General features: G+C 37.9%; 4 protein-coding genes across 8 annotated transcripts; 3 read left to right on the forward strand and 1 right to left on the reverse strand.

Moving 5' to 3' along the window:
* The first annotated feature begins 441 nt into the window (after window positions 1–441).
* On the forward strand, window positions 442–5,017 carry LOC106334660 (transcription factor GTE10-like). Of its 5 annotated transcripts, none has more exons than XM_013772978.1 (11): window positions 442–516; window positions 651–2,022; window positions 2,104–2,152; window positions 2,224–2,370; window positions 2,814–2,884; window positions 2,976–3,048; window positions 3,131–3,214; window positions 3,291–3,406; window positions 3,502–3,568; window positions 3,667–3,797; window positions 3,885–5,017. In XM_013772978.1, the coding sequence occupies exons 2-11, from the start codon at window positions 877–879 to the stop codon at window positions 4,566–4,568; spliced, it is 2,568 nt and encodes an 855-aa protein (XP_013628432.1). In that variant the 5' UTR covers window positions 442–516; window positions 651–876; the 3' UTR covers window positions 4,569–5,017. The 5 variants fall into 5 exon arrangements, 4 of the variants coding, with proteins under 4 accessions (XP_013628432.1, XP_013628433.1, XP_013628431.1 ...); XM_013772979.1 differs by having other exon boundaries at window positions 452–529; XM_013772977.1 differs by lacking the exon at window positions 442–516 and having other exon boundaries at window positions 537–2,022.
* Window positions 5,018–6,018: 1,001 nt separating this feature from the next.
* On the forward strand, window positions 6,019–7,817 carry LOC106334662 (nucleoside diphosphate kinase II, chloroplastic-like). Its single transcript, XM_013772982.1, has 7 exons — window positions 6,019–6,293; window positions 6,371–6,427; window positions 6,543–6,629; window positions 6,785–6,865; window positions 6,959–7,071; window positions 7,163–7,212; window positions 7,543–7,817. The coding sequence occupies exons 1-7, from the start codon at window positions 6,051–6,053 to the stop codon at window positions 7,608–7,610; spliced, it is 699 nt and encodes a 232-aa protein (XP_013628436.1). The 5' UTR covers window positions 6,019–6,050; the 3' UTR covers window positions 7,611–7,817.
* A 248-nt stretch (window positions 7,818–8,065) lies between these two features.
* LOC106334663 lies at window positions 8,066–9,006 on the forward strand. The gene is made up of 3 exons (XM_013772983.1): window positions 8,066–8,429; window positions 8,498–8,695; window positions 8,783–9,006. Exons 1-3 carry the CDS (start codon window positions 8,235–8,237, stop codon window positions 8,801–8,803), a joined length of 414 nt encoding a protein of 137 aa, XP_013628437.1. The 5' UTR covers window positions 8,066–8,234; the 3' UTR covers window positions 8,804–9,006.
* A 375-nt stretch (window positions 9,007–9,381) lies between these two features.
* LOC106334661 (zinc finger CCCH domain-containing protein 67) lies at window positions 9,382–12,433 on the reverse strand. Its single transcript, XM_013772981.1, has 6 exons — window positions 11,931–12,433; window positions 11,416–11,487; window positions 10,648–10,767; window positions 10,285–10,569; window positions 9,928–10,191; window positions 9,382–9,804 (listed from the first exon to the last, which is right to left on the reverse strand). The coding sequence occupies exons 1-6, from the start codon at window positions 12,279–12,281 to the stop codon at window positions 9,640–9,642; spliced, it is 1,257 nt and encodes a 418-aa protein (XP_013628435.1). The 5' UTR covers window positions 12,282–12,433; the 3' UTR covers window positions 9,382–9,639.
* Between the last annotated feature and the right edge of the window lie 8,419 nt (window positions 12,434–20,852).

The raw sequence follows: 20,852 nt of genomic DNA on the forward strand, positions 1-20,852 counted from the left end.
ATAATCATGCTCTTAGGATAAAGATGCTATTATATACGACCCAGTAAGACCCGTTTTTTTAAAAAACAATGGAATCTTTTGATTTTTTAATTATTTTTTTGATAGAAACCCAAGGCTAAGAGCCTGACCTAAACAGCTTATCCGACAGGCACGTGTCTTTCAAACGCGATTTACGAGTCGCGTTAGGTGGTTTTAATAGTCAAGATAGTGGAGGCAATGTCGGTTGGTAGCCTCGTCTACTACACTCACTATATGGACACGTGACATTCGGCTAATGGATCTAACTATGCTGACGCGCGTAATATTTTTCTCAAATAAATTAAGAGAACTATTAAGGAAGGAGCTTTCGTATACTCGTAGTATCCTTAACAGCCGTTGGATCTAATCTTGACGGTACGTAACGAACGAATATTTCCAGCCGCTTAGATTTTGTGTTGGTTGCAGTTGACGGCTTAGATTCGAATAAAGACGGCGGGTTGATCATCCTCTCGGATCTATAAGTAGAGAAGCAAACTGGTTCGTTATCCGCGTAACTCTCTCTCTCTCTTCTCTGGTTTCTCTACTGGTTCCTTCTCTCTCCTCTTTCGTTTCCGTTGGAACCGATACCTTGAAACTCTGGATCGATTTTAACCAGTATAGGGCTTTTCTAGGGTTTCGATTTTGGGTTTTCGCCCAATTTGCCGCGAGGAAGGAAGGAGCTTTCGTGTAATTCATCATCGGATTGATTTGGTGAACCTTCTCCGGATTCGAGGGAGAACAAGAGGAGCGTTTGATTGGTGACTGCAACTTCGTTGATGGAAGCATATACCTGCAAGGTTTTTGAAGCAGGGGCAGTAATGCTAAGTAGCTAGACTCTTTTAGTTCATTAGCTACTACATGATGGGTAAAGCACAGAAGCATTCTAGTAGGAACTCATTGGGCTTTGTTCCTGGTTATATTCAATCTGTCGACACCACCGATAGTGAGATAGAGGAAGCTCATGTAAGGAAGAGGAGTCGTTATAGTTTGAATGAAGATAGATATGGTGTTCCTAAAAAGGTTTCGTCTTTGTCAAATATGTCAAGCTCTGAGAGAGAGCATTTAGTTCACAAGTTGAGGTTGGAGCTTGAACAGGTCAGAGACCTTCTTAAGAGGATTGCATGTATCAGTTCAGCCACTGTTTTGTTGTCTCCATTCAGCGATCTTCGTAGTTGTAGTGATGGGAGTAAGAACAAGCGTCCTCCTGTGCGCATTGATCACAAGGGGAGTAAGAAAGGCCCATCTCGGCACTCTGTGCCTGCGAGATTAGAAGTCCCGGCAAGCTCTAGAGTTGCTTCGTTGATGAAGGAGTGTCAGACGTTGCTTGATCGTGTATGGTCACATAAGTTGGGGGTTGCATTTCGCAATCCAGTTGATCCTGTTCTGCTGAATATTCCAGACTATTTTACTGTGGTTAAGCATCCTATGGATCTTGGGACGATACGTAGCAGACTGCGTGCAGGTGAATACTCTAGTCCTTTGGAGTTCGCAGCAGACGTGCGTCTTACATTCTCAAATTCCATGGCTTACAACCCGCCAGGAAATCAATACCATAAGATGGCTCGAGATCTCAGCGCATATTTTGAGTCGAGATGGAAAATTATAGAGAGGAAATTACCTGTGGTGGAACCACCGGTCATGTCCCTAACCAGCTCTGCTTCTCTGGAGTTTGAAGTCCCGTGTAATGTAGCCCCGCCAAGAAAGATTACAGCTGCAGTGAACGAGGGGAAGCTGAGGGTGGAGCCTGGGAAGTTGGTTATGACAGATGGTGAGAAGAAAAAACTAAGCCAAGATTTGGAGGCGTTAGGAGAAGAGTTCCCACAGAACATTGTTGATCTCTTGAGAGAGCAAAGTGGCAGTGATGACCAATCTGGGGAAGTTGAGATTGAGATAGAAATAGATACGCTTTCTGATGAAACCTTGTTCATGGTTCGGAAACTCCTGGATGAGCATCTAAGGGAGAAAAAGAAATCCCTGGAAAAGAGTGAACCTTGTGCGATGGAGGTACAGAATCTCTCTGATGAGTTTTTTAGTGGTTGTTTGTGTGCGCCAGGAAATGTTGACGTTTGACTTTTGGTTTAACAGATAGTTCATGACTCTGGATTTAGTAATTCCCCTCTGCAGCCTAGTAAATGTAAGTTTTTTCTATTTGGTTTGATGTTGAAAATGATTTGTTTTAGTAGTCCTGATGTATTCCTATTACAGGTGATTTGCTGATTGACGAGGATGTTGACATAGTTGGTGGGAATGACCCCCCTGTTTCTAGCCATCCCCCATTTAAGATAGAAAAAGATGCTGCATGTAGAAACAGTTCGAGTAGCTCCAGTAGTGAATCAGGCTCTTCATCTAGTGGTTCGTGTTTATGCGAGCCTTCTTCTATTTCGTTAGAATAATCATTTTTTTCTATGAAATTGTACATTAGCTTTTACAGTATGTATGATTAGTTAAGATTGGAATAAAGTAAAATTTATTGCTTTCTTCTTGAAATAAGTATTTGACTACTGAGCCAGGTTTTGTAATTTGAGCGTGCTACCTGTCTTCTTTTCTATTTTTGGTGATTATTAGAACTGTTGTAATTGTCTTATGGGTCTCAACGCAAAACTGAGAAGTCTTTGGTTTTTCGCTGCTCTACTAAGTGTGGTTATACACATTGCTATAGAGGAAATTGTAAGTAGTTTTTGTGGTTTAGTAGCTGATGAAGGAGTTATTTCTTACTTGTGATTTGGTGAATTGTAAAATTTGGAATTTTCCTCATTGGAAGAGGTTTACTGATTCTTTGTATGATTATCTTTCAGATTCTGATTCTTGTAGTTCCTCTGGGAGTGAAACAGATTCCATTAAAGTTTCAAACCCTACGTGTACAGAGGTATCTGACAGTGGGTTGACTTCTTTTGTGGAGTCTTACAATCATAAAATTAAAAATGGTACAGTAGAATAAAGTGTAGTCTTTAATTTAGGAAAAAAAGGAACGAGGAGTTGGTATGAAGAAAAAGGAGGATGATAACAATGGTGAAAAGAATGTTATAAACGGTTAGTCTCTTTTCATTTGATGTATGCAAGTTCGAGTGCTCGGATGGAAGTCTTCCCGAAACTCATTATTTCTCCTATGTAGAATCTTTAAACAAGTTGGGTCAAGTTGAGCTTGATGTTGAGGGAAAGTCAACGACCATGGATGCAGTACATGCCCTTCCAGCGGGTAAGAAATGAAAGCTAAGGATAATGATGGTAATACCTGTTTGTTTTCAGATCATGATTTTACATGGCTATCATAGAGGAGACGGCTCCACCTGTGAGGCAAGATTCCCCAGGAAAGCGTCAACGTGCTGCTCTGTTGAAGAATCGTTTTGCTGATACCATAATGAAAGCCCGAGAGAAGACCCTAACTAAGGTTGAGTTTTTAAGTGCCTGCTTATGACGTAAAAGCTCCTCTGAATGTCGGGAACGGTTTAATCACAGTTTTTGACCCGTCAATTCAATTCTCAGGGTGAAAACGGAGATCCTGAAAAACTGAGGATAGAAAGAGAGAAGTTTGAAAGACGGCTTAGGGAAGGTTGGTTTGTAGTGCATCGAGTGTGCTCATGCACTTCATAATTCCTAACTAAATTTCTTATTGTTAATCCTTGCGATTTCGGATTTCCTTCTGATTAGAAAACGCACGGTTACAAGCCGAGGCCAAAGCTGCTGAAGAGGCTAGGAGAAAAGCCGAAGCAGAAGCTGCAGAAAAAGCAAGGAGGGAAAGAGAGCAAGAGAGAGAAGCTGCACGACAAGCTTTACAAAAGGTATAAATGACTTTTCAAGATTTTGATTTTCTAAAGTCATATAATGATGTGCAAAACATGCAAATTGACTTTTCTGGACGGCTTCAGATGGAAAAGACTGTGGAGATAAACGAGGGTAGGCGGTTTATGGAAGACCTGGAGATGCTTAGAGCTACAGGTGCCGAGGCTGATCAGTTGCCGACTTTCATGAAAGAGATGAGCCCCAATATGTTGGGTAGTTTTAAGATGGAAGGAAATAGTAACCCATTAGAACAGCTAGGTCTCTACATGAAAATGGATGAGGATGAAGAAGATGAGCCACACTTCAGCCAAGGAGAAGTAGATGAGCAGCCCTTTGATAGAAAAGAAAGACTCACGCTTAGTCCTCACGTCGCAGAGAAAGAGGACCAAGTTGATAGCGGAAATGAAAAACCGGTAAGCGAGAAGGGACAAGAGAATGAGAACCAAGAAGATGAAAAGGAAGGAGAAGAACAAATAGAGAATGTGCCAGTTAATCCCCACGGAGAAGAGGGTCTCGTTAATGGAAGTGAAGGGAGAGAAGAAGTGGTAAGCGAGCAGGCACAAGATAATTGGAACCAAGAAGATGAAAAACTCATCAACCAAAATGAAGGAAAAGAACAATTGGAGAATATGCCAGAGCAAGAAAATGGAGTTGAGGACAAGGCAGATGAAAAAGCTGAGGTTATGGATGAAGAAACTCAAGTTGGGGACATAGTAGAGGAAGAAGCTGAAGTTGTCGATGTCGACATGGTGAAGGTAGAAAGAAACTGAACTTGTCCACAAGAGAGAGAAAGAAACTGAAGATGTTGTCGACATGGGAGAGCAAGAAAATGAAATTGGCGACATGGGACAAGAAACTGAAGTTCTGGAAAAAGGGAGAGCAAGAAACTGAAGCTGTCCATAAGGGAGAGCAACAATCTCAAATTGCGGAAGAAGAAATCGATTGAGATGTCTTTCTTTTGGGTTATTCAATGCACGAAATATGATGTGGCGTGTAATGGTGTAACAAGGTTTTGAAAACCGGACCGGCCGGTCGGACCGGTTCGACCGTGACTCGTTAAGTAAGCCGAGTCCGGTTCGGTTCAAAACTCGGATTGGATAAAAACCGGCAAACTCGGTTCAAAACCGGAAAAACCGGTGACCCGGGTCAACACTAAAACCCGGTTCTGATACAATTTAAAATTTGATTAGGGTTTTCTTATAAACTAATCTTTGATTGATAGTTAATAGCCGTAGTTTGTTAATAGTTTCTCAAAAGAAAAAGAAACGCAAACGTTTTATCTTTGTCTTGTCTTTTCTTCGTCTCTCTTATCCTCAATCTCATCATCTGAATCTTGCATTGCCACAAGATTTGTGACTGCACAATTGTAAGAAACGTAAGTATTGTTTAATTCGTTGATTTTCTTTAACCACAAAATTTGATAAAACAGTAATAATGTATTATTTTTTTGCTCTTGTCTACCTTTTATTTTAACTAGTTAATGGAGAAGAATGGTTCAGTGAATGAACCAGATTTAGACATATTTTTTCTCAACGTTCGGTATGTTGAGAAGATAACATAACTTAACTTGGAGATAATTGACATTTTAACTAGTTCATTTATTTTTGATACTGCTTCTAGATATATATATATTTTTTTTTGTAAAAGAACTGCTTCTAGATATTAGTCAATACTCATTACACTATATATATATATATGTTATTATTATTATATATATAATAAATAGAAAACCCGGTTCGACCGGTTGAACCGGTCCGACCAGTCATCCAGTGGATACGCCGAGTCGGTATCCGGTCCGGTTTTTAAAACATTGTGTAAAAGCAAAGCAAAGCAAAGGAAGTGGAGGAGAGCCAGAGACATTGGAGAAGACAAGAGGATGAGCTCTTATTTCTCAACCTGACTGTTGAGTGTTGACGATGACTGCGGATTGTTGAAGACCAAAGAAAAAATATAACAATTTTGCTAAAAGAAAGATGTTGTCGAAAATTTGAGTTTGGTATAAAAGCAGTGAAGTTGAAATGCACCAAATTTTAAACTCTTTAGAAGAAAAAAAAACCTGTACAGGATAGATATTGTAAACGAGACTCTTTTTGTAATTTGCTGTAAAACTTTTTGACCCCGATACTTTCCAATTGATCTGTTAGACCCAACCGATTTCTGGATGGATAGAGGGTAAATATGTCATTTTACTTGTTCTGATTCGATATGAAAAGCTAAGGAAATTGGACAGTGGGACAGAACACACACACACAATGGTTGGTATGGCTGTGGTTGGTCAATGGACTCTCTGTGTCGCCTCGCCGTCGCCGAGAGTAAAGTCGGCAACTTGCAATTCAAACTCTTGTCCAACCACCGTTAACTTACGCTCTGAGCTGTCTGCATTTCGTCCTCAGTTCCGGCTCTTCTCTCGTGTTTCTCCGACACGCCGCCGCCGTCTTTGCGCTTCCAGCTCCGCCGATTCGGGAATCTTCCTCCCTCACCTTGTCGCTTCTATGGTTAGCGTTTCCCCTCCAGTGATATGCCTCGTTACTTTTTTTTGTTCATTACTTAGGCTTCTGTTTTATATTATCAGGAGCAAGTTGAGGAGACTTACATTATGGTCAAACCAGACGGCATCCAACGAGGCCTTGTAAGTTCTTTATTTTGAACTATATTATCTGGTATTTGAGGTAAAGTTCTGAGCTTTGAATGTGGTTTGCTATCTTGGCTTCAAGTTCTTTATTGTTTCCTTTCATGTAACTTAGGTTGGAGAAATCATCTCTCGTTTTGAGAAGAAGGGGTTTAAACTGATTGGACTTAAGATGTTCCAATGCCCAAAAGAATTGGCTCAGGTACTCTCACTCATAACATCACTAGTTTCACTACATGTTTAAGATCTTTCTCACAATCATTGGTGAATATTTAGAATTTGAAGCTTGATCATGACTTATATTACTTAAACTTATTGCACTTTTCATCTCATTTTTGTGTGTTAATCAATTGGCAGGAACATTATAAGGATCTTAGTGCTAAGTCTTTCTTTCCTAGCCTGATTGAGTACATCACTTCTGGCCCAGTTGTGTGTATGGTACGACTCATCATTATACTCTTTATCCTGATTTTTACTTGTAATCAGATTTATTGAAGTTGATTGCTTGTGATGTTTCAATTCTTGTAAAAGGCTTGGGAAGGTGTTGGTGTGGTTGCTTCAGCCAGGAAGCTGATAGGGAAAACTGATCCTCTTCAAGCTGAACCTGGTACCATTAGAGGAGATCTTGCTGTACAAACCGGAAGGTTAGAGACTCTTTTTTGTTACCTTTAACAAAAATTGGTGATTGTATTAGATGATTCTCATTGTTTGATGTTTACGTGATGCGATTTTCAGGAACATCGTGCATGGTAGTGACAGTCCTGAAAACGGAAAGCGTGAGATTGGTGAGAATTTCTTGTTTTCTTAAATCATTCATCCATGTTATTCACTAAGACAGCGACCGTTTAGTGAGAAAACTGAAATTTTGGTCTAGAAATGCAAGCAAGGCTCACATAACTAGAGTAGATCATACTTTGGCAACACAGATTGTTTTGTTTGGCTCAGTTTCATATTATGTCTTTAGATTGGTTGGAATAAATCATGAATAATACTATTTACATTGCTTATTCATTTACTTAGTTTTTAACCAAATATCCGTATTCCTGAGTTTGCTTCACACTATTAGTTCTCGGTTGCTGACATTTTGACTCTGGTGGTGGTTGTTTGTTTCACAGCTCTGTGGTTCAAAGAAGGCGAGCTGTGCGGGTGGGATTCAGCTCTAGCTAAATGGCTAAGGGAGTGATCCTTGAGAAGACAAATTCAATTCTTTTTCCTTGTTACTGAGTGCGAATGGGCTTTGGTCCTTTGTTTTGTTTTTGTTTTTGTTTTTGTTTTGGCGGCAATGTAAGTGCCATTTATGGCGGCGTGTACGTGGACTTGTTGATCTTTCTGGCATCTTTAATCACACTTGTCATGTAATGAAATGAGTTGAATAGATTCACTTTTTCTCTGCACTGAGCAATGGTGGCCTTACGTAGTGGAAGATGCATGATTGAGATTGTCCACATCACTGAACCGGGGTCTCTCATTTCTGTTTACCTCTAGGACCGGTCAGTATATGGAATCTCAAATTTTCCAGGAGGAAGTTCCCAACATCGTCTTCTTCAACTTGTCTGCAGTTAACATGTTGAATAATCTGCCAAGCTGCTCCACTTCTTCTTTTTTTTTTATCGTCGAGAACAATGTATACCTCCCACGAACCAACTTTAAATCTTCAGTTTGAAAAGTCAAAAACGAGCGGCATTGCTAGATTCACCTCCCACTAATCACGTTACTAGTTTACTTATTACACAAACCTTCTTGGTCTCCACAACTTTTTGTTATTTGTTTTCTATTAATTTTCGTTAGGTACTTGGGTTGGTGAAACATGCGGGGAATGAGAAGAGGTGAGAGGTTGATTTGGCTAATGATGTGTTTTGTCAACGACGACGTGCTTCCCTCTAAATCATGTTTCTTCTCTTGCCTGTATATTACAACTTCCTTTCTCTTCCTTCTCCTCCCACGTCTCTCTCTAGATCTTCATCTCTCTTTCCTCTTGCTTTTCATCTCAACAATGGCGACGGTAAGAACAAACAAAAGTCTTAAAGCTTTTCCTCATGTCTAGTTTTTATAAACTCTGTTTTGGTGCAGGGGAAGCCACTGCCAAAGTTTGGTGAATGGGATGTGAACAACCCTGCATCCGCCGAAGGATTCACTGTCATTTTCAGCAAAGCTAGCGACGAGAAGAAGACCAAGAAAGCATCTGGCAGCGCAGGCCCTAGTACTCTGGTTTCACCTCAGAACACCGATCAAAACAACCACCAAGATTCTCAAAACCCAAAAGCTAAGGTAGTTTTACTTTTTCTTCTAATCACATTCAACTTCTTACTTCTTTCTCCAAATTTGCTTTACCTGATGATTTATGTTCTTGAGCAGAAGAAATGGCTTTGCTTTTGAGGATTATGGAGCTGAAGAAGTTAGCAGGGAGATCTCAAACAAAGTGAAATAAGATGGTCTTCGGAGTTCACAAACCATATCTTACTCGCTCATACATCTCAGCTTGCTTCTTCTTTTGTCTTCTGCTGATATTATATTTGTTCACTATACTTTCTGCTTCTTCTTTTTGTTCCCACAATGGATATAAGAGAATACATTTGCCTCCTGACTCCCGCCCCTAAGAACTTGTTTTTTTCATGAGATTTTGAGACTGTCCTTTCCAGACATAATCCTATTGTTCATACATATGAAACACAAGACTAAATAATATGGGTTGCTGAAAAGCCTTCAAACAAAATTAACATCCAATGTCGTCGTGAGCTTTAACAAAGATGCTGACACCTGAAAAAATCACATGACATGTGGGGAAAACTGCACCAAACAATCACAGCAGGAACATGTATCTATGTGCATGCTACTGTCATTGTCTGGTTCAGGTTTCTAGCAATTCTATTAAGATTCAGATATGAGTAAATTAAACCAGGCAGAAAGAAATCCAGGAAAATAATTTCAGAGAGCAACCAATGGAAGAACAAAGCAGGAAAGAAGTCAAGCTTCCATTAGACTGAACCTTAGTTACAGTTAAAGCCAGAGAACAAAAACTTATTTAGCGAAATTCACGAAAAACAAGACTAATTTGCCAGATAGATATATAGTTTGGAGACTATAATTTACCTAAATGTTTTCTTTATAAACTCCAAAACCAGAAACATCGTTTTGATCCTAAGAACTTAAAAAGCCTACGATAAAAAAAAAACCAGAAACTATCCCTTACGGAGGCTTCTGAACACGTGGTTTCAATTCCAGCCGTCGTTTTCATTTCCGTTGCCTCCGAGTTGAGGAGTTTCTACGGTTTGGGAGCTGGTGGACGAGAATGTAGGCGGTATAGAATGATCGAATCTACAAGCTGGACCAAATTTGCAGATGCCGTAGCGGCTGTAGTGTGTGCACATGCTCTGCTCCTGAGAGTATCAAAATGGATTAAGATGTGAATCACAGAGTTTGTCATGGAATACAATCTTTTTAGCTTATTAGAAAGGAGCAACGGAATACAAAGGAACAGAAAGGAAGAGAAACACACTCACAGGTCTTAGGGGTAAGCCCTTGTCATTGAAAGAGGATGGAGATTGCTTCGGCAATCTGTTTTTGGGATGATGGTATTTGCATTTATATTTGAACTTACAGTCCCCAGTTTTAACATAATAACTGCACTCTGGCTGATCCGGACGTTCTGGAAACTCCTCAGTAGATTGGAGTTGTGAGAATGAACTAGTTTCTGCCAATGAATTGTTAGCCGAGTATGTAGAAGGAGGAAGTATATTCCTTTCTGGTGGATAGGCAGAAGGCGCCTACACAGATAAGAATGAAAATCTATTAAAAGCAAAGTACTAAAGTATAGTTTCATATAGTACATCAAAACAAGTCATGCAGAATATGGATACCTGATATCCACTCCACTCTGGAGTTTGAGGTGAAACTCCACGATTCTGTGAGTACATGACTGGAATAAAAGGAGCAGTACCAGTCCCATTCATGTGTCTCGGTGAGGACCAAGAAGTTGAACTTGCTTGTGGTGCATCCTTTGGGGCAAATGATCCACCATTGTTACCACGGAACAAAGGAGAATCAACTCCTCCAACAGCAGTAGGATCCGGATGATTAAATTTGCAGTCACCTCCAAACTTGCAGGAACCATTTCGCATGTAGAAAGGACATTCTTTCTCTCCCTGTCAATTGGGTTACACTATTACAGGTTTTGTAGACAGAATGCTAGAAAATGTCTTAAATCAATTTGATGTAATTACCGGTCTGATAGGAAGACCGAGGAAGTTAAGCTCTGGCCGTGAGGGCAGAGGAGTGTGTTCTTTAGTGTGGCTGAATCTACAAGTCTCTCCATATTTGCACCCTCCAGTCCTGAAGTAGTACTGCAATCGTCGTAAATGAGGCGCATAGGTATGACATCAGTAGGCATAGTTTCAAAAGAAAAGAGGAATATAAGGAGAGAACATACATACACATACAATACAAAAAGAGATAATGAAAAGGTAAACAGTGTACAGAAAATCAGAGAAAAAGATATGAACAAAGAGGATGGCAATCATCAGATATGAAAAAGGTAAACACTAAACATCCATCTTTTACAAACCAAGTAACTAAATCATCAATGAACAAGAGAACAACCACACCAGAAAACTTCAATGCCCATTTTCTGGCAAATATATAGTTAGTCCTACCGAGAAAGGTTTTGTAATAACATGACCCTACGTCCCTATCAGCATAAAAATGTAGGACGTTTTTTAAAGAACTGTGTGCATAACAACATAAGAAGATATTTGACTGAATCAAGTATGACAGAAGAAACCAATTTAATCTTTGATCTGCCATTAATGAACAAAAGAACATTCACGACAGAGAACTTCAGTGTCCATTGTCTGGCAAATACAAAGTTTATTCCTACTGAGAAAGCTTTTGTAATCGCAGTCTTAGGCAATACCATGACCCTAATATCCCTATCAGCATACAAGTGTAGAATGTTTAAAAGAACCGTGAGCATAACAAGACATTATGCTAACCTTGCACTCCATGAGCCTCGGATTCTCCACATTCTCTTCCCTTTCCTTTTCCTTTACTTTCTCCCTACCAATCTTCCAATCAACGAAACATTAGAATAGCAAACGGAGATATAATATAAAGGGCTAAATTTTCATTACAATTAACATAGGCCTAAAGCACTTCTTCGTTCTAAATACTCCCTAACCGGAACAAGAGAACAAAACGTAAATTGTTTCCACTCGAGTAACCAGAACATGATTATCCAAATCAAGCTTTCTCCTTTGGTCCACCAATAATGAAGTAGATTAACGTATTAACAGAGACTGATACACAGACATGCACAAGACACTTATATTTACTCAGAAAGAGTTTATCTTTCCTTAATAATAAACAAAAGTATAATCTTTTAATCCAAAATATCTACCCTAAGATCAATAGGAAACCGCAACCAAGAATCTCAAAATCATGTCACAAAAACTAAACTACACATCACAAAGATCATAGGGTAGAAGAAGAAGAAGAAGAAGAAGAGTACTTGGAGCTTCCTTCGGACAGGGTGATTAAACTTGCAACTCGATCCGTATTTGCAACTCCCTGTTCTGATATAAAAGGAGCAATCCTCTGCATCAGGTCTCACGGGATAAACCATCATTCTCTTCTCCACACGCTCTCTTCCTTCCTCCTCATCCTCATCCTCCGCCTTCTGATCCGTTTCTCCATCACCTTCAGAGACATTAATCGGCACGCTCAGCTCTTCCGTAGCTTCATCCGACAAACCCACATTCCTGAGATCATCACTTAGCTCCTCGGTGACGTGATCGGCTACCGGATCCTTCTCGGTGGAAGATCCTGAAGGCGGTTTCGGATCCGGGTCGGGCTTGCTCATGATTTTACTCAAAACGACATTACAAATTTACAGAATATCTCTAATTATTCCACCAGGAAGAAGCTCAGAACAAAGGTTAAGAACCGAATTTGAGGAAGAAAAGATCAAAACTTTAAACGCGCTTTTGCTTTTTTGGGTTGTTTTTTTTTTTTTTTTTTGTCAACAGCAGCACAAACACTAAGTTGGCTTAAAAGAAAGTATGCGACACAAGTGAGAATCTGAAGAAACTTATGTACCAAAAGTGTAATAAATTGATAGTTTTCTTTTTTCAGCCCTTTTTCATTTAGAAGAAAGGCCCAACAAGAGCAGTACAGAGAGACCGCGTTCTTGCTTAGCTCGACAGGGGAGTTGTGGTAAGCTGTGGGCTTGCTGGCACTGCCTGCGTCTTTCTCTCCTCTTACGTGTAAGCACACGTGAACATCCGTTGTATACTAAAGCACAAATCACCTATCCAACAAAATTTTGACACATGACACCTATTCTACAATTTAAAGAAAAATTTCAAATGAAAACAAATTAAAAACCAAAGCAATTTCGTTTGTTAACTGATTGATTTTTATGTATTTTTTATTTTAAAAAAGTCTAATATTTCTCCCACTACTCCCAACATCATCTCACGATATCTGAAACTTTTTTTTTCAATTGTATATTTTAACTCACAGTGCTATAAATTTAAGTTCATATCTATTTGCACATAAAAGAGAAAGAAAGAAAAAAAAAAGGCAAAACATACGCAAACAAGAATGGTAAATCAAAAATAGATCAAAAGAGAAATAAAGAAAATGCAGACAATTGAACAACAAATGCAGGCATGGAAGAAGAGCTTTTGAAAAAGGTAAACACATTTTCATTACTACGAAAGGATCATATCATTGAATTATTTTTCTACGGGTTTTACATCAGAAAGTAGACTAAAAGCATTATTCAACATACTATGCGAGCAATTTGATACCTTTTCTCTATAGTTTCAATGTTTCATATTAAAAATGAAAACTGGTTCATGTACGGTTGTATGGGTGAGATGAACATGAAACGTTAAAGATGGCAAAATCAGTGCTACCATGGGATGATGAGAGACAAAATTAATAGTATATATTAACAGCTACATTTTTATATTGATTTTTAATGCACAATGTTTTTATTTCAAATGTTTGATATATATATATATATATATATATATATATATATATATATATATATATCAAACATTTGAAATAAAAACATTGTGCATTAAAAATCAATATAAAAATGTAGCTGTTAATATATACTATTAATTTTGTCTCTCATCATCCCATGGTAGCACTGATTTTGCCATCTTTAACGTTTCATGTTCATCTCACCCATACAACCGTACATGAACCAGTTTTCATTTTTAATATGAAACATTGAAACTATAGAGAAAAGGTATCAAATTGCTCGCATAGTATGTTGAATAATGCTTTTAGTCTACTTTCTGATGTAATGAAAAATATATATATATATATATATATATATATATATATATATATATATATATCAATACACAATAATAAAGAAATCATTTTCCAATCTACTGCATCCTTCTGACTGCCAGAAATAATAGGTAGGTACACAATCAAATTCATCAACGATTTATATATTTCTAAGGTAAACTTTTGAAGTCTTTTTCGATATATATAATTTTATAGAATGGTTGGAAAAATATGAAATTTTGAAAATCATTATATTTCTCTTTTTTGTGTGTGTGCAATTATCTATTTATACTTTGAAAACTGTCTATTTATATTTATAACTATTTAGTTATATTATATTTGTTTTTAAAAAAATATTCCCATGTGAAGCATGGGGGGTCTATACTAGTATATATATATATATATATATATATATATATTGAGTCAATTAGCTAAAAAACCACAAAGAAGTTGAAAATTAGGTAAATACACATACAAGTTGTGTGTCTATGAACAAAGATACCATGGTGTGAAATTTAGGGTATTAAATTAATTATGGAAAAAATTGTGTATATGGGATGCAATTTCACTATTTTTTTTTCTAACATCATCAACTTTGTTAATAATGACGAGCTTGTACATAATCTTCATGAAGAAGATTTGTTATCAGTACAGGAACATAGTTATGAAAACAATAAGTAGACATAGAAGGTAAACGTGATTGAGCTAAGGTATTTGCCACTTTGTTAGCTTCCCTTTTTATCCATTGAAAAGTATTGTCATGTATCTTCTCTGCCCACCACCGTATTTCTCTTTTCCAGTTGAAAGAATCAAAGTGAAGTACCTCATCATTTAATATGTCGATAGCTTTTTTGCAATCCGATTCTATGATGATCTTTCAGTATCCATTTGTCCAACAGAATTGTATTGCCATAAGAATAGCCTGAAGCTCACTCTCCAAAGGATTTAGAGAGTATACATTATTACCTTGAGCTTGTACTGCTCCTTTATATACTCCATTTTCATCCCGAACGACCCATCCTGCTGTAGCCGGTTACCTCATATTGATAAATGATGCATCTACATTGCATTTCAACCACTGATCTGGTGGTGCTCTCCATCTTTGTTTACATATGACACTAGACCATCCAGTAAGTTGTCTTCTTGTATCTATACATTTCGCCATTCCCTTGCATCACTTCTGGCATTAATCAAAACATTCTTCCAATGAAAATGTCGATGCTGGAATAATAACATGTTTCTGCTCTTCCAAATTCTCTAGAGAACCTAAATGGGAAGATCTTGGTAATGACTCAGAGATGCTACATTAGATACTTGTAAACATGCTTCTAACTTCTCTTCATAAGTTATCGTTGTACTGTCTAAAACAATATTGTTTATTCCTGAAGCCCTCCAAATCTTCTTAACATACAGACAATTAAAAAAGAGACGTTCCTTCGTTTCTTCTTCCAACCAGCATCTCTTACATATTACATCTCTAGTGACATGTCTACGTCTCAAATTATTCCCGGTAGCAATACTCTTTGATGATTTTCTCCACAAAAAATCCATATTTTTTCAGAACCACTGTTCCATAAGTTGGTGTGATGTAGTTATTGTCAGGGAGATGAGTTGCTAGCCAGTAGCCTGATTTTACAGAATAGAGACCATTGTCATTGTAGTGCCAACCCATAAGATCCTGCTTCGACATAGAGCTAATCTTTAGTGCCAATATCTTCTCAATATCCTCTTCTAGAATATCTTCTCTCAGTTTATCCAAGTTTCATCCCCTTCTGTTATCTGTGAAATAATCACTAACCTTTGTATTGAGATTGACTTCTCCCCGTGGTCTTGGAGGTCTTGGTAGGTGTATACTTACCCAGGAATCTGTCCACATCTTTGTAGACTCTCCATTGCCAATAATGTATCCCATTCCTTTGACTATCCATTCCTTACCATGTAGAATTGATTTCCAAGCATATGAAGATTTCTTCTTAAGGGTAGCATTTAAAATATCACCATCCGGAAAGTAACGTGCTCTCAAAAATCTAGCCATCAAGCAATTTGGATTTTGCATTATTCTCCATACTTGCTTTCCTAATAGCGCCTGGTTGAACATTTCAAGATCTCTAAACCCAAGTCCCCCTTCTCTCTTTGGGATGCATACCCTTTTCCAGGCATACCAATGTAGTCCTTTTGACTCCTCTGAACCCCACCAGAATCGAGCCAAGATAGTATTGATTTCTTTACAAACTTCCTTCGGTAGACGGAAAATGTTCATAGAAAAGATAGGCATAACCAGAGCAATAGATTCGAGAAGAACCTCTTTCCCTCCATGTGTAAGATGTTTCTGCTTCCATTCTTGTACAACTTTCTTAACCTTATCAACAATCTATGCAAACATCTCACTCTTTTTTGCTCCAAATTGCTCTGAAAATCCTAAATACTTGACAATTCCTCCTTCGTTATGTACACCTAATACATGTCTCATTCTTGTTTTGACTTCATCACAAACCTTAATTCCAAATGTAATTGTAGACTTACTGAGGTTGATTGCCTGACCCGAGACTGATTCATATTTGGAGAAGATATCTTTTAACTTCTTGGCTGCTTTTAGATTGGCTAGAGAGAAGAACATAGAATCATCTGCAAAGAGCAAGTGATTAACTGCAGGAGCCTGAACTGCAATTTTTACTCCAAGGAGGGATCGATCACTCATTGCTTTAGTGCACAGATGAGACAAGACTTCATCACAGAGTATAAAAAGATAAAAAGATAGGGTATCTCCTTGTCTTAATCCTCTTTTCGGTGTAATGAAACCTTTCGGAGCTCCATTTATCAAAACTGAATACGTGACTGTAGTAATGCAGGTCATGATCCATCGTATCCATTTCTCTCTAAAAACCATATACTGCATCGTTTCTTGAAGAAATCTCCATTCAAGACGGTCATATGCTTTCGTAATATCTGTTTTAACTGCCATGTATGAGTTAGCTTGTCTCTTCCTAGCTTTAAGACTGTGGAAGATTTCATGAGCCACCATTATATTGTCTGAAATCAACGCATTTTGGTTCTCTGAGACAATATTTGGTAGATGGATCTTCAACCGGTTGACTACGATTTTTGAAATAATCTTATAAGAAACATTGCATAATGCAATGGGACGAAAATCTTTCATACCCGTTGGAGGATAGATCTTTGGGATGAGACAAAGATTTGTGTGATTGTGTTGTTGATCCAATTCACCAGAGTTGAAGAACCTTTCTATTTCTTCCATTATATCAGCTTTACAATATACCCAAAACTTCTGATAAAACACTCCTGAGAACCCATCTGGACCAGGAGCACGGTGTGGTCCCATATCAAACAGAGCAGCTTGAATTTCTTCTTCAGTGATCGGCCTTACTAAATCATCATTCATTTCCTGAGTAACCCTTTGTGTAAAACCTGAGAAAACCTCTGTGTAGAGCTCCAAGTTTATTTCTTCAGATGCATATAAATTCTGAAAATATGCTGAAGCAACATCTGAAACTTCTTTATGACCTTTACGTAAGACTCCCTGGTCATCTTGGATAGAACTTATTGTATTCCTGACTCGTCTAGCCTTAGTAACCGCATGGAAATATATTGTATTTCTGTCTCCTGACCGCAACCACATTATTCGGCTCTCCTGTTTCCAAAATATCTCCTCCTCTAAATAAGCCTGATTAAGATCATCCATGATAGCATTCTTATCCTCTGTTGAGTAGTCATCAAAAATAAAAGCTTTGTTCAACTTACTCCTTAAGATCCCAATCCTCTCCTCTGCATTGTTTCTGTTGAGTCTTTTCCATTGAGAGATATGTTGTCTACATCTTCTAATCCTTTGTGTCAACGGTTCCCTTACTAGTTGAGCTTGTCCCATTCCTCTCCATCCTCTTCTCACTGAGTCTTGGAAGCCATCTTTATTTAACATACGATTATCATATTTGAAGTATCTTCGAGGTATTTCTCTTTCTACTGACATAAACGTGACCATCGGACGATGATTTGATTCACCTATCTCAAAATACTCTGTGTGAGAAACATGGTAAAGATCAAACCAACTACTATTCGCCAAAGTACGATCCAGGCAACATCTAACAAGGTGATTTCCTCTTTTGCCTGCCCACGAGAAACGATCTCCCAAAGACTGGAGGTCGATGAATTCACAGACCCTCATCATCGTTCTGAATTCATGAAAATAAGCTTCAGGATGTATCCTACCCCCTATCTTTTCCTGTTTACTGTAAATCTCATTGAAATCCCCCAGTGCAAACTAAGGTTCACGCCTTCTGTTTATACTAAGTCTCATCAGTTTCTCCCAAGTGCGATACCGATACGCTTGATTTGGATGACCGTAAAAAAAAGACAAGTAGAACTGATTTTCATTGCAAGAAACTTTACAATCAATGAGATTTGCAGAATTACTAATAACAGAAAGCTGACCATGATGCTTAAAAAAGATAACCAAACCACCTTCTATTCCAACCGGAGAAACTAAAACTGAGTACACATTGCCAATTTGAGCTCCAACATCCCTAACATAATCATCTGGTTGCCTTGTTTATGAAAGGCATATGATGTCCGGGAGATATTTATTATCTATCTCCTTAAGGCGTCAAACTGTCGAGTCACAACCTAGACCTCGACAGTTCCAGCTGAGTGTTCTCATGGTGGCAGAGGTGGTTCTGAGCCCACCACGCCTCTCTGCTCTGGGTGAGTTGCTTCATGTCCTTCGGCAGCCTCTTCCTCACCTTGTCCTCTCTGTCGCTTTCCTGCATTACTCTCACTAGTTTCCCAGCCTCCAAATTAGTAAACTTAGCAGTATTTCGTTATTAAATGTGGATATAATAAGCTGTTATTAAATAGTAAACTTAGCAGTATTCCCGTTATTAAATAGCAATATTTATTTTATTATTAAATGTGGATATAATAAGTTGTTACTTAAAAATGGATTATGATTATTATAAGTTCATCGATATTTTTTTTATATATATTCTATCGTCCGATCCATTTGACTCTGGAAAGAATGTGTTTAGTACTACGTAGGAGATTGAATACCACATTGTATGATCTGAATTTGAAATATCTTTCAGATTAATGCCAATAAAATAGATCAATCATTTGTTATAGTCTAACATGTTAACTGTTAGACCCAATATTGGTCAATAAGTTAAATGGGCCAGCGTCAGTCTGGGCCGAACGGTGTACGACAAGCAGGAGGCCCGTCACGAGCTGTTAAAGAGAGATCTAAGGCCCGAAGGTCGCAGAACGGTTGCGGGGATCCCGGACTCGATCCGCTACAAAAGGGGATCGATGCAGAAGAAGGAGGACACGTTGAAAACCCTAGAGAGAGCTACACCCATACTTCGACCTTGTTTTCTTCCAGCTTTAGATCCTTTCTCTTAACGATCTTGTTTGTAACATTCGATCTTCTTTAACTCATTGTATTCGATCTTATTCATCAATAAAGTCCATTTTCGCCTACTGAAATCTGATTATATCGTTGTGTTCTAAAGATATCGTTGCCTACATCATTTATCTTCCCTAGATTAAACTTCTGATCACTATTAAATACTTAGTGTAGATTTTAGGATCTACATTAACCACCTGAAAATCCAAATCCAGACTAGCCAAACAAAAATAATTTAATTTTCTAAGAGAATTGAATTCAGAACTGACATGAATATACACTCCTAGCCTCAAAAACTTACCACTTTACTACCACTGTGTAGTTAGTTCATCAATATTACTAGCAGATTTCAATTATTGATTAAAAAGCAATAACAACCCTCAAGGGTCAACACTCAAGTTTTTTCTTCAAGTTATAGACTTTGAAATTTCTAAGTATTATTCATTATTCGTTACTGAAGTGTATTATGATTATACGTTGATCTTGTATTGACTTGACTTGCATGTGATGAAGTAGCTAAGAGGCTAGGAAAGGATCATAGGGCCAGTAGTGATGATCACTGGCACAAAATGAAGTAGCGCGAAGAGATTGTGATCAATGATAAGATTGAAACTACGAACTCTCTTAACAACACCTCAACACACAATCAATGAATAGAATCCTGAGAATGAATCGATCAATTGCTATAAACAACAATCTCTTATCACCAATAGCAAGTACTGAGTTTCTACTAAGCTCTCATAACAAACGTAGCTGAAGGTCTCATAATGACTATTCATAAAACAAATATCAGCATAAAGAAAATGAAATGCAACAAGATCGTAAAATATCTTCTAGTAAAGCCTATGATTCAGTCCTCGGCTTTGCTACTCTCAAGTTGCTCTAAACCCACCACTTCTCTCCGAGTCTCTTCACACTCTGTTCCTTCCAACTCTCCCCTCCTTTGATTCAAATCCAACACTTCCAACGGTTTACTCTTCTCATGTTTCCTCTTCTTGAAATACACACGCTGGAGCGTATCAATCAACTGCATGCAAAAGGGGCATTTCATTGCATGCTTATAGCCTTCGATACTTTTGCCACATACACTAACACTGTCTTCTCTACCAACATTAAAAAAATAGGATTGATAATCACTAACTCTATTAGATTTTATTCATCACCTTTGTATATTCGATTTTATGTATAACACTATATATGTGGGGAAAAAATGAATAAAATAAATTTTGGATTCCAAATTACAAAACCTTATGTCTTATTAATTACCCTTTCACTACAAGAAAACACATGCTTAACGACGAAAATTAACGAGGAAAAACAATCCTCGTAAATTTGCGTCGAGTTTACGACGAATTTACGTAAAAAACTAAAGTCATCGTTATTTCCTCGTAACGTAACGACAAAACTGTTTCGTCGTAAAGTGGATGTAACTTTACGAGTATTTTACGAGGAAAAACAATTTCCTCGTAAATACGACGTAAACTTTGCGTGGTATTTACGAGGGAATAGTTTACGTGTATTTAGCGAGGAAATTTTTGAATCCACCAACTTTATAGGTGTTACACGTTTTTTTTGCCCACCTAATTAATTTTCGTCGTAAATTCATAGCAAAATTACAACTACCAGATTCGAATTTTTCTATAAATATGGATGTTTAAACATCATTTTAAACACACCAACAACAAAAAACGTGAAAGAAAAAAAAAT

The sequence above is a fragment of the Brassica oleracea genome, chromosome C3, assembly GCF_000695525.1.
Source record: "Brassica oleracea var. oleracea cultivar TO1000 chromosome C3, BOL, whole genome shotgun sequence".
NCBI lineage: Eukaryota > Viridiplantae > Streptophyta > Magnoliopsida > Brassicales > Brassicaceae > Brassica > Brassica oleracea.